The 14291-nt window shown below is 28.6% G+C and overlaps 1 protein-coding gene across 1 annotated transcript in view; it reads right to left on the reverse strand.

Moving 5' to 3' along the window:
• The window catches only part of LOC107876322 (putative late blight resistance protein homolog R1B-16), a 22250-nt gene that overhangs the window by 4586 nt on the left and 3373 nt on the right, over nt 1–14291 (reverse strand). The window contains exons 2-4 of the mRNA XM_016723270.2: nt 2226–2333; nt 1869–1942; nt 1261–1375 (exon numbers count right to left, since the gene is read on the reverse strand). Of these exons, the coding sequence (XP_016578756.2) occupies nt 1261–1375; nt 1869–1942; nt 2226–2333 (297 nt within the window). The remainder of the gene's footprint in view (nt 1–1260; nt 1376–1868; nt 1943–2225; nt 2334–14291) is intronic.

The following is a 14291-nucleotide window of genomic DNA, read 5'->3' on the forward strand; positions in this document are numbered from 1 at the left end:
AACATAACAAGAAGGAAGATCAAATGAACCCCAAGTGCAAGAACACTAAAGAGATCATAAAGAGGCAACCTTTGACAACATAAAAAGAAGGAAGATCAAATGAATCTCAATTGCAAGAACTCTAAATACATCATAAAGAGGCAATCTTTGACAACACAACAAGAAGGAAGAATCAAATGAACCCCAAGTGCAATAACACTAAAGAGACCATAAAGAAGCAATCTTTGACAACATAGAAAGAAGAAGAATAATCAAATGAATGCCAAGTGCAAGAACAATGTAAAGATCAGAAAGAGATAAGGAGAATTACCTCTTTACTATACAAAATGAAGCATGTGGAATAGGATGATAGTGTAGACTCAAAAAGTCTTTGAGATAATAGTGTTTCTTGGTGGACTTTGTACCCAAGAATAGATGTATATCAGTGTATATTTTCCATATCTGTGTATATATATGTGTGATATATATTAGTGATATGCAATGTAGCTTTGAATTTTTGACACCAAATTAGTTAACCACAACCACTTAATGAAGCCAAATTCATACACGACTCCTTAAATTTATGTTTTTTTCCCAAAAGAATTTTCTCCATATCCATGAGTTTGAAATTGCAGGCCCTTTAAGTGGGTAGCGTTCCCAAAAGAATTTTCTCCAAATTTAGGGTTTAAACCCGAGACCTCTGATTAAGGGTAGAGCAGCCCTACCACTGCACTACAACCCATGTTGGTGTATGATAATTTCATTTCTACAATTAATGACCGAGGAAATAAAATCTCTCGTCTTTTTACATATTAAATAAAAGAAAACGATCTTTTCTAATCTTCTACGTGTAAAAATGAAAGATTTTCTTATAAGATGGACAACCTTACTTTTGTGAGACGCTTATAATTTTAACAAATGCATCCCTATTAAACACAAAATGTATAACCTGTCCAAAAAAATATTTACGTCTAAAAATGAATATCTCTTTGTAGAAGGCTGTGCATGATGAACATAATATAAACTTAGACATAAAACCAAATACTACAAAAATTACTAAGCATTATATAAAAGAAAACTAAACTAAAATATAGACTTTTAATCTAAAGGAGTAAACAAAACATCAACTCCAAGTCCAATAGATACTAAAACATAAAAGTAATAATTGCATGGATGCACTTATACTGTCACTGCATAAAGCTTAAAGTCGTTGGTCTAAGCAAAGAGATACAAATTAAAGTCTTCATCTTCAGACTCTTCTATCTCTTCAACCTTTTTTACCTCCTCTTTCTCCGCCATCGTTGCACCACCACCACCACTAGCAACCACAACACCACCAAAACCAACACCGGAAGGCAAGGGCAGACCTATAACCAAACTTTTTGAGCTCCGGCATCTATTAAGTTCGATGCAGATTAGGTATATAAATGTATAAACTTTGATATAAGATTTTAAAAAGCACCCAGTAAGCCAATAAGATAGGTAGGTGTTTTAGATTCTAGGCAAAACTTTAAAGCTTTAGACGTCAATATGTGTGTTTGAAACTTCCGGACACCCACGACCCCTAAATCCTGATCCTCCGCCACTGCTGGAAGGGGCAAGCAATATATTTGCATGAACAAGCAACAAAACCAACATATGTTTGCATGAAAATAGTATAAACTTGGACATAAAACCAACTACTATTATATAAAAGAAACCTAAAATAAAAACAACAACACCAGAAGGCAGGGTCGGACCTATAGCCAAACTTTTGGTGCTCCAGCACCTATTAAATTCGACACAGATTAGATATAATTATATAAAAAATGTATAAGATCTAGTATAAGATTTAAAAAAGTACCAAGTAAGCCAAGAAGATAGCTGAGTGTCTTAATTTCAGACAAAACCTTAAAGTTTTTGACGTCAATATCTGTGTTTGAACCTTCCGTGCACCCATGACCCCTAAATCTTGGATCTGCCACTGCCGGAAGGGACAAACAACATATATGCATATATGCATGAACATAATATAAACCTGATTTACTACCATCATACCAAGGAAACCTAAACTAAAATATAGACTTTTAATCCAAAAAAGTAAACAAAAATAACAACTCCAAATCCAATACGATACTAAAACATAAAAGCAATAGTTCCATGCACGTATGCTGTCAGTGCATAAAACTTAAGTCGTTGGTCTAAGCAAAGATATCCAAATTAAAGTCTTCATCTTCAAATTCTTCTTTCTCGTCAACCTTCTTTACCTCCTCCTTCTCTGCCACCACCGTTGCACCACCACCACCACTAACAATCAAAACAACAACACCAGAAGGCAGGGGCGGACCTATAGCAAACTTTTGGTGCTCCAGCACCTATTAAATTCGACGCAAATTAGGTATAATTATATAAAAAACGTATAAGATCCAGTATAAGATCAGTGTATATTTTCCATATCTGTGTGATATATAGTAGTGATATACAATGTAGCTTTGAATTTTTGACTCCAATTAGGGCCTGTTTGTTTGGCCATGTCATATGAATTATGATATTGATACGAAGTTGAAGTTTTATTTAGACATGTATAATTTAAATTTTTTATGTTGTATTTTTTTTTTCATAAACATGAAAATTTTAAAAGTTGTGAAAACTATTAAAATTTCACCAATCTTGTACAATCTTAGGAAATGGGCAAACTATAATTCATATATAAAATATCAAAATATCCTAAGGTGGCGCATTGATAAATCACATATCTTCATGTTGCTTTTATATTAAAGCACTAAATGTTTGTTATTACATACTTTTAGATAAACATAATTTTATAAAAATTCATTAGTCAACAATATTAATAACTAGTTATTTTTTAAACTTATCCTTCAATATGGTATGATTAATCTCTTCACACCAAGCATTAGTTTTTTTTTAAGGAGGTTTAATATGTGCATTGTAGGGGCCTCGGAATTAATTACTAAGGCTCCCTATTATGAAAATAATTCAAAATACTAATTTGGTTTATTTTTATCCTGATAAATTACAAATCATTCCACTAAAAATTTGTAATTGCACTCCTCTATTTTTATTTCAAACTTTTTCATTAAACACTTATATAATTCCATATGGTAAAATTACAGATACTAATCAATAAATTGATTTACTAGTGAATATAATATAATGATTAATTTTCTTTAAAGTTATGCTTAACTTATTTCATACGTGGAATTTATAAAATCACTGACGAATTTACACATGAAAATTTATAAGTTTCTCAAAAAAGTTGGATCATCAATCTTTATACAGAGACATGGATTCCATTAACTAACTTATTATTTCATCAATATATATTATTATCACCCAATATACCATGCATATTGACCCATCTTAGGATTTCACCTTTTAATAATTCAAAACAATAAATAATATATATATATATATATATCATAATAGTTATATCAAGATTGAGCATATAAGTACATTTAACCATTTAGAGAATATGTTTTTATCAGTTAGTCTAAAACTTTTTATCAGTTAGTCTAAAACAACTATCTCTACGTGGTTCTGTTATACATACAAAATGCACTAGCACGAGAAGTTAGAACTATACCATTCTCGCAATTAAGATAAATAATTACTTTTAATATCGTGCTATAATTATTCTGACTGTTTGTTCAAATCTTCATCTATGATTGTGAACTATAACTTTAACTTATAAGAACCGATGATTTAATCTTCTGTGTGTAAGCTTAAACTCTATACATCAAATCATCTACTATATAAGTTGGAGGACAATATATGACAATGATCTATTTAATGTAACACTTTATTGAATGAAATAAATAAATAAAAAACTATTCAATAAATAATACTACATCAAAACGCATCGTTTATAGTATATCCTAACATCTCTGACCCTAACCTAGTTCCGCCCTTGCTTTTTTTTATCTCTTTTTCTCCTTTACTTGATATATATATATATATATATATATATTCCCATTTGGTAATAAAATCCTTTTATTTACCACAAATAAAATATAGGTACTTCTATTAATCTCCATTTGCATTTTTTTAAAACTAAAATCTATACTAATCTGATTATAAGATAGATTGTACTAAATTTAAAAAAAAAAATTCTTTTTTCCTCCAATATAAATAGGGATGGCTCCACCATAACCTTTTTATAATTTTGTTTGTAAAGTAATTAAAGAAAATTAAATGGATTTTTCTTTGTTCATTACCTCATTATTTTCATATTTTCTTCTATCCATCCTCTTCACACCTACATTTGTGAAAGGAGATTTAGTCATTGATGTTTGCATTAAGACGTTCGTTCCTCTTTTGTGTGAGAAACTTTTACGATCAGACCCTCGTTCCAAAATCACTGATCTTAAAACCCTAGGCATGATCGCGTTCAACATAACTTCGGTCCTCTCCGTGATAGCGCGATGGAGGGAACACTAAAGGAACTATATTCTTTGTGTTCCTTGTGGTTATGTAGATATAAGTCTAGAAATCGCGATGAGATATTTTAATGAAAAATATTACGGACAAGTAGTCAATTTTATGACGTTATCGATCGATGACCTAAGTTCATGTGACCTTGGTTTTAAATACAAATTATAGTAGATGTAAATGAGAAGCTAAAACAAACTAGTTTATCATTGCAATTATATTTTATGGCTATTATTGTTATAGCCATTCGTATCTAGACTATGAACCTATAAAAATTATGATTTTATAAGGTTTATATATGATCCCAAGACCAAAAATAGGGTTATATATATATATATGATCTTGTTGTTTTTGTTGCTTCGTTTTCATGTTCGTTAAACGAAGGTTCTATCTGGAACAATCTTTCTACCTTCTCAAGGTAGGAGTAAGGTCTGTGTTAGTGGCGGACCCAGGATTTAGGGGTCACGGGTGCTCGAAAGGTTCAACAACAATAACAACAAATTCAGTATATTCCCACATCGTGGTGTCTGGGGAGGGTAGAATGTACGCAGTTCATACCACTACCTCTAAAGAAGTAGAGAGGTTGTTTCCAATAGACCCCCGGCTCGAAAGGTTCGAACACAGATATTGATACCTAAATCTTTAAGCTTCCACTTGGAAAATAAAGCACCATCTATCTTCTTGGTTTCACGGCGGACCCAAGATTTAGGGGTCACGGGTGCTCGGGAGGTTCGAACACACACATATTGATAGCCAAATCTTTAAGCCTTCACCTGGAAACTGAAGCATCAGTTATCTTCTTGATTTTACGGCAGACCCAAAATTTAGGGGTCACGGTGCTCAAGAGATTTGAACACACATATTGATAGCCAAATCTTTAGGCTTCCACCTAGAAACTAGAGCACCAGCTATCTTCTTGGTTTCACGGTGGACTCGGGATTTAGAGGTCACGAGTGCTCGGGGAGTTCGAACACACATATTGATATCCAGATCTTTCAGCTTCCACCTGGAAACTAAAGCACCAGCTATTTTAGCTTCTTGGTTTCATGGCGGACCCAGGATTTAGGGGTCACGGATGCTCGGAAGGTTCAAACACACATATTGATACCTAGATCTTTAAGGTTCCATCTAGAAACTAAATTATCAGCTATCTTCTCTATTTCACAGGTGTTTTATTCGATCTTATACCAATTTTTATACATTTCTTATTTAATTATACCTATTATGCATCGAATTTAACGGGTGCCGAAGCACCACAAATTTGAACCTAGGTCCGCCTCTGTTTGTGTACTCGCGACAAGTATTTCATTCTACTTCTCTATTTCTGTTACTTATATCGCGACAGTTTATACCTTTCTAGGGCCACGTGTGAAATTTTACTGAGTATAGTTAACACATTTATATTAAAAATTGTGATGCCTCTAACACTTTAATTCCTGAATCAGCCTTATAAAAATTTGACTGTAAAATTATATATTTAATTTGCATTGCCAGAATCTATTAATAAGATTTTGTAAGATAAGCATGTAATTAATTTTAATTCCAATTTTTCCTTTCTTTTCACCAAATATAAATAGGGGTCACTACATCATAACCTTTTTATATGTAAATTGTGAGCAAAAAGTATAAATAATTAACATATTTAAATTAAAAATAGTGATGCCTCTAACAATTTAATTCCTGAATTCGCCTCTGTATTAGAGAAATTTTACTATAGAATTATATATTTAATTTGTCTTTCCAAAATCTATAATAAGATTTTGTAAGATAAGCATGTAATTAATTAAAATTTCAATTTTTCCCTTCTTTTCACCAATATAAATAGGGGTCACAACATCACAACCTTTTTATATGTAAATTGTGAGCAAAAAATATAAATAATTAACACAATTATATTAAAAATAGTGATGCCTCTAACACTTTAATTCTTGAATTCGCCTTTTAATTAGAGAAATTTGACTGTAGAATTATATATTTAATTTGCATTGCCAAAATCTATTAATAAGATTTTGTAAGATCAGCATGCAATTAATTTTAATTCCAATTTTTCCCTTCTTTTCACCAATATAAATAGTGGTCACTACATCATAACCTTTTTATATGTAAATTGTACGCGAAAAGTATAAATAATTAACACATTTAAATTAAAAATAGTGGTACCTCTAACACTTTAATTTCTGAATTCGCCTCTGTATTAGAGAAATTTGACTCTAGAATTATATATTTAATTTTCCTTGCCAAAATCTATAATAAGATTTTGTAAGATAAGCATGTAATTAATTGTTATTTCAATTTTTCCCTTCTTTCCCCAAATATAAATAGGGTCACTACATCATAACCTTTTTTTATGTAAATTGTAAACAAAAAGTATAAATGATTAACACATTTAAATTAAAAATAGTGGTGCCTCTAACACTTTAATTCCTGAATTTGCTTGTGTATTGGAGAAATTTGACTGTAGAAATATATATTTAATTTGCCTTGCCAAAATCTATAAATAAGATTTTGTAAGATAAGCATGTAATTAACTGTAATTCCAATTTTTCCCTTCTTTACACCAATATAAATAGGGGTCACTACATCATAACCTCTTTATATGTAAATTGTGAGCAAAAAAATATAAATAATTAACACATTTAAACTAAAAATAGTGGTGCCTCTAACACTTTAATTCCTGAATTCGCTTCCAAGTTAGAGAAATTTGACTATATATTTAATTTGCATTGCCAAAATCTATAAATAAGATTTTTTAAGATAAGCATGTAATTAATTCTTATTCCAATTTTTCCCTTTTTTTTCATCAATATAAATAGGGATCACAACATTAATTTTTTTATATGTAAATTGTGAACAAATGGCTTCTTCTTTCACTATTTTCTCATTTATTTTATCCATCATCTTCACATTTTCATATGTAAATGGGGATTTAATTGGTGACATTTGTGCAAAGACCCCCCTACCACCTCTTTGCGAAAGACTTATACGATCAAATCCTCGTTCTAAAACCACAAATCTCGATACCCTTGGGGCGATCGCGTTCAACCTGACTACACCGCTCATAAAATCAACCATGGATTTATCATTTTCTCTTCGCGATAAGGCACCAGATCTAACAGTCAAGAAAGTATATCAAGACTGTGGGTCCTACAGTGTGTTCGCATATACACGACTTATTTTAGGTCAAGGTGCTTTTGGGCATAGAGATACTATTTCTGTATTTGAATTATTGACACAAGCAATTAATAATTTAATTACATGTGATAACTTATTTCCAAAAAATAAATTAGTTGAAAATGAGGAATTAAGACAAGATAGTTTATCATTGCAACAACTTTTGACTGCTATTAAAAATATAGCAAGTCGATTTTAGAAGAAAAAGTTTTGTTATTATTATTATTATTGTTACAATTTTGTGAGAGCTATTTACATAATATAAAATTATTATTATCTCTTTATTATGTTTGTGTATCTTGTTGCTTGTAATTTCTTGATAGATCTTAAAAATCAATCTTAATAAAATAAATTAAAAATCTAGTTCCTCTATTTTAATTTATTTTCCTTTTTAGTCTATAAAAACACATTTAAAATCTATAAATCTCGTTGAAATGTCTCTAATAATTTTTTATATCATCACACAAAAGCAATTATTATTTGTTGATGTTATGTGACGTACGATGTATTTGTAATGGGGGTCAAGTGAATAAAGACGATTTTCACGTAAATTATTCAGAGTTGTCAAAATGAGTTGACTAGGATTGGCGGCCCAACCTTAAGTAGGTGCCTTTGGGCTTGGACGGGCTAATCCAGATTAGTATTACATTTTTTATTGGGCCACATTAGCAGTGTGGGCCCAATCTCAAGGGTCGGAGTCACATGGACTTCAAAAACATACAAGCAACATACAATCGTACGAAAGTACGGGCTGGATTGGGCTGAATTCACGGGTCAACCCGTTTTGACAGCTCAGAAGATATGACAAAAGAAAAAGTTAATCCGAAAGAGAGCTATGTTTTTAGTCAACATATGTTCTCAATTTTCGGAATAATTGTATAGTAAATGGCTCTCTTTTTATTCATTTACAGACTTTTTAGATCGCCGCTTAAAGATCTCTTTGGAGAAAATAAAATTTTTATGAGAAAACGTCAAATGATGGTCTAAAATTTTATAAATTAATGCGAACATTGAAGAACAATATATTGAAAAGTATAATGTTATAAAATAGAATAATTTTTCAAAAGCTATATTTGTATTATTTTTTTTATAACAGAAACAAAGTTTAAATAATAGGCTAAAAAGGAAAATTGATGTATATTGTCAATCATGGAAAAATTACACAGTATACATAAAACAATTTTATAATTACCTGACATGGTTAATATTTAAAATAATTATTTTACATGATTAAAGGTAGTTGGAATAGTTGAACGTTTGTCATGTGTTGGTTTATATATACATTATGTAATGTGTTGGTACACGTATATACGTTTGTTTATATATACATTATGTAATGTGTTGGTATGCATATATAAATATACATTATATAATGTGTTGGTACGCATATATACGTTTGTTATGTGTTTGTTTATATATACATTAGGTAATGTGTTGGTACGCATATATACGTTTGTTATGTATTTGTTTATATATACATTATGTAATGTGTTGGTACGCATATATACGTTTGTTATGTATTTTTTTATATAAACATTATGTAATGTGTTGGTACGTATATATACGTTTTTTATGTATTTTTTGATATATACATTATGTAATGTGTTGGTACGAATATATACGTTTGTTATGTGTTTGTTTATATATATACATTATGTAATGTGTTGGTACACATACATACGTTTGTTATGCGTTTGTTTATATATACATTATGTATATACATATAGGAAAAATAACATTAACATACATCTTTACTTACCATATTTACACAATTCTCCATCATTACAAAGTAATTACAAAAATTTCAACTAATTATGTATCTTTATTTGATGTATCGGGAGCTAATTATGTATCTCGACTGGCCCAAAATTGAAGAAAATATATTGGGAGCTAATTATATATCTTTACAAAGAAAAAATGTATCTTCGTTGGATGTATCGGGAGCTAATTATATATCTCGACAGATCCAAAATTGAAATTTTTAGTAATTATGCAAAATGTTGGAATTTTATATAACTAAATTTCAAACTATCGGGATTTATGTTGTTTAGCCATACATATATGTATACCTATGCCATGTGTTTATGCATATATACATATGGATATAAAAATATGTATAATTATTTCTATATGCAGACGTTGGTTTTTATATATTGTGTAATACAAATTACAATGAGTATCAACACATTCATGATACTTTGATTAGCTCACACACGCAACCTTCAAGATTTGAATTTTAAAACTCAATAATAACTGAAAATGTTAAAAAAAATAATTAATATTTGTATATTTGAAGTCCTAAATACATTTAATCAATAACTGAATTCTATAAAATATAATTATTTAAGATTTAAATTAAGAAATTAGTTAAGATGGGTCTAAATTAATTACATGTGAAGTTTTACCTATTATCAACACATACTTGGAACACTTAAATCCAATTGCATATTTGGTCCAAACAAGCGTAAAATGTTACGGAATAATTGAAATTTCTTCATTTTTAATCAGAATTCTAAAGTTCTAATACGAATATTAAAAATCGAATGAAAAAAAAAATCTTGAATATTATTTTAAAGCTAAAAATTTATAGAGGGAGAAAGTTTTATTTATTTTTAAAAAAATTGTATTGTAGACCCCACACACATGAACTACTTTGAATCTTTTTTCACATGCAAACCAACTAATAAATCCACAAAAAGAACATAAAATATATATTTTGTAGATCTAACAAAAAGTAGCTAAAATACAAAAAAGAGATGATAATATATAGTTTTTAAAATCTAAATTCCAACTTAAGGTAAGATTAGATGTTGATAAAAAAAATTAAAAATCTATATTACAAGTAAATATTTATGATAAAAAATTAGTAAATAAGAATTTGATAAATATATTAACAAATTTAATTATAATTGATAACATGACAAAAATTAATATCACATGTTAAGTTATACTAATAATGAATCTTTGTGCCCTTTTGGAGTTAGGTTCAAGTCACTATATTCAGAAAAAACATATAGTACTATAGTTTAATTGTTCAAATTATTGAAGTTACTATATTCAAGAATAACTTTCTAAACTTTAAAAATAATAATCTAAATATAATATTTAAATTTCATTCCTTTATCAGAACCATTATTTTCTGTCATATCTTTGCTGTCAACTCATGATGACGATTAATTAATTTTTAATACTAAGCACATGATTATGCATGCATCAAAGAGATTTAATATAATTTCCAACTTGATTATGATTAATAAATATAATTATTGTTGATTATTGTCAGCAACATAGAGCATTGTCCTTCATGTTATTATTATAATTAAATCAATTAATTATGCTGAAGAAGATTCAAAGAACAATTAATAAAATGAATTTTATAGTACTAATTACATAATTAATTAAATTCATGCACATGATTACTCTGGATTGATTGTTGATCACCTAATTTTTTTTCAGAATTAGGTAGAACATATGTACTTTGTAGTCCACATGCTGGATGAGATTTTTACTTTTCATACAATAGTACATTGTCGTTTAAAGAGTCTAATTTATGAGATTATTCTTTCAAATAGAGTTTAAGTTTTTGGATTTATTTTGAATATGTAGGTTTGTTAACCAGTCATATTAAATAATATGAGTTATCATCAATTAAACTAGGCGAAATGATTTTTAATATGTGATTTTTGTTTTTTTAAATAAAAAAATATAAAATTAACTAGAAAGTATAGTTTTTTTTAATTGAAAATATAGTAATAATTGTGGTATCCGGGTCAGTTTGCGTACACCTCGACTAATTCTACGGAATATCTGCCGTTAGAGACGGACCCACGTGTATCGTCGGGGGTGCACGTGCACCCGTCAACGTCGAAAATTTTTTTGTGTATATATGTGTATACTTTGAAAAATTAGAATATAAATAATAGTGCACCCATAACTAACAAAAAGTGCACCTTGGTGCACTGGTTGAAGCCAGTGCTTCCACCCATGCAACCAGGGGTTGGTTCCTGTGAATGCTACAACATTTTCATTTTTATTTTCAATTCTTCAGATTGCTTATTACCAAATTTATAAGAAAAATTGATGAAATGGAGATTCGAACCCGTGACAAGTCCCTAAGGTGAACTCCCCTACATCATTGACCTACCACAATTGATTGTTAAAATTGTTAAAAGTAAAGTTATTATTTTAGAAGTCATATTCGTTCTATATAATTATTTTTGCATTATTGTTCATGTCTTTGACGACCAATTAAATATGATAATATCCCTTAATCGACACTGAAAGTTTTTCCAACGTCTTAATATAATATTGGTGCACCACAATATCATCAAAAGCCATAAGCGTAAAAAAGTTTCATGGTCTATTGTGTTTAAGCACAAAGTACAAATAAAGTGTGAGATTTAATTAAAAAAAAGGCATAAAAGGAGAAAAAATATAAATATATGCCTAGTCCAAGACTAATAATATATGTATGAATGACAAATATATGAACAAACAAATTAATTTTTTTTGATAAAGTGAAATATCAATTGCTTAGCATTCGTCTCTTCAAAAAGCCTCATTGACAAGGAAAAGTATGTATTAGAAATTAGAACCTAAGCTGCACATTAAGCGGGGCGAGCGCTCAACACATTTTGAGTCTTACTTCGAGACTTATGAGCGCTTTTGACAACACTGGTGCACCCACAGACTTCAAATCCTGAATTCGTCGCTGTCTGCCGTATCAAATAACTCTTTCAACCAAAATTTTAACATACAACAAGAAATCACTAGCCTTTACCTAAATAAAAAGTAATCATTTGCTACTTTTTTTTAGCCACATCAAAACTTTAAACCACATTTTTTTAGTGATTTTTAATACATCATTTTCAAAATATTAAAGATGTTTAGTCTTAACCATTAAACTTAGAACAATAATAAATGATGTTTTTTTACTCAAAATCTCTATATAAAAATATTCAATGCAATAGTACTAAACAGTTTGAAAACATCCCACAGCATATGCAATTTAAACATTTTTAGTTTTTATTTAGCTTATTGCCAAAATGTTAGTAATTCTTAAACCTAAAAATCATGATTAGTTTAACTTATATTGTGTTTGGTTTTTGTTCCTACATATAGTTGGAGGGTGTATACTTTCAACAATAATACTCTATATAATACTATATTACTTGATTAATCTGAATTTAATATCTTTGGTGTACATCACAAACAGTAGCTTGCTGTCAAAATGTCATTTCTTAAACTTAAAACAAAAAATCATTATTAGTGTAACTTATATTGTGTAACATTATATTAATTACCTGCTTCATCTAACCTAGTACCTTCGATGCACAACACAATAAATAATACCTTCAATGCACAACACATAGTTGTAGGGTGTATACTTTTTCACCAGCAACACTATACTACCTGATTCATCTGAATCTAATATCTTTTAGGACTCGTTTGGTAGAGTGTATAAGATAATATTAAATATATTGTATTAGTAGTACTGAGATTAGTAATGCAAAGATTAGTAATACTGGGATTATTTTTTATACAGTGTTTGATTTGATATATTAAAAACACTATATATTGTTATATTTTAAAAAAAATATTGTTTGTTTACAAAAATACCCTCGACATATTATAACTTTGTGTATTTTTTTTTGCAAAAGTTTATTATTCTTTTTTGAAAATAAAAAAATTTAACAATATAACTAATTATTTACTTTAGAATTTTAAGATTTAATAATTCATTTACAAAAACTATTTTTTTATTATCTTTTCTTTGTTTGTTCATCAATTGCTTGTTGTTCCTGCTTTGTATTGTTTTTAAGTTGGAGGGAGGTACGTATAACTTTTGGATGAGATAATAAAATCATTATTAAAATAAAATTGTATTCTCCAGAGTGTTAAAACTAAGTAGAAAAATTATTTTTATTTATGGATATCCTATTTACAAAATCAAAGCTTGTATGCAATTTATTTTCGGATTTTGATCAATAAATATTTTTTTGAGTTAATGGAGTAGTTTTTTTTTTATAACTAAAATTATTTGGAGGGATATTATTATTTTGATAAATTGAAAAGAAGTAACTCATATTGAATAAATAGAAAAAGATTTAGAAAAAAATTAAAGAAATTTGAGGGCATTTTTGTAAATAATAATAAAATTTGTAAACTAATTTATTTGAATAAATTTATTAGTACAAATATAAAAAATAAAATTAAGAAAATAAAAAAATGTTTAAAAGAATTTGAGGGATATTCTTGTCTTTATACATACTAATCTAATGGTATTAAAATCCATGTATTACTAATACCACCATATATGATGTATTAGTAATACATCCTATAATACCATGTAGGGTGTATAACTAATACATGGTATTAGTAATACATTGATTCAAAATCATATCAAAAATAGTATTAATTAATACCACACTTAATACATGAATTATTTCTCCTAACACGCCTACCAAACGACCCCTTAATGCACATTACAAACAGTAGCTTGCTGTTAAAATTTCATTTCTTAAACCTTTGATATTGCACATTAATTTGTGTAAAGATTTACTTAAATTACAAATAGTAGATACATAAATTCATAATTTAAAAAAAATTGAAAGATCCAATTCTTTTTAGGACTTTTACATAGTACGAATTTGAAATAGTCAATTCAGTGAGTTTTTCATACCAATCGAATAGCCTATATTAAAATGTTGATA

This window comes from Capsicum annuum, chromosome 7 (genome assembly GCF_002878395.1).
Source record: "Capsicum annuum cultivar UCD-10X-F1 chromosome 7, UCD10Xv1.1, whole genome shotgun sequence".
Taxonomy (NCBI): Eukaryota; Viridiplantae; Streptophyta; class Magnoliopsida; order Solanales; family Solanaceae; genus Capsicum; species Capsicum annuum.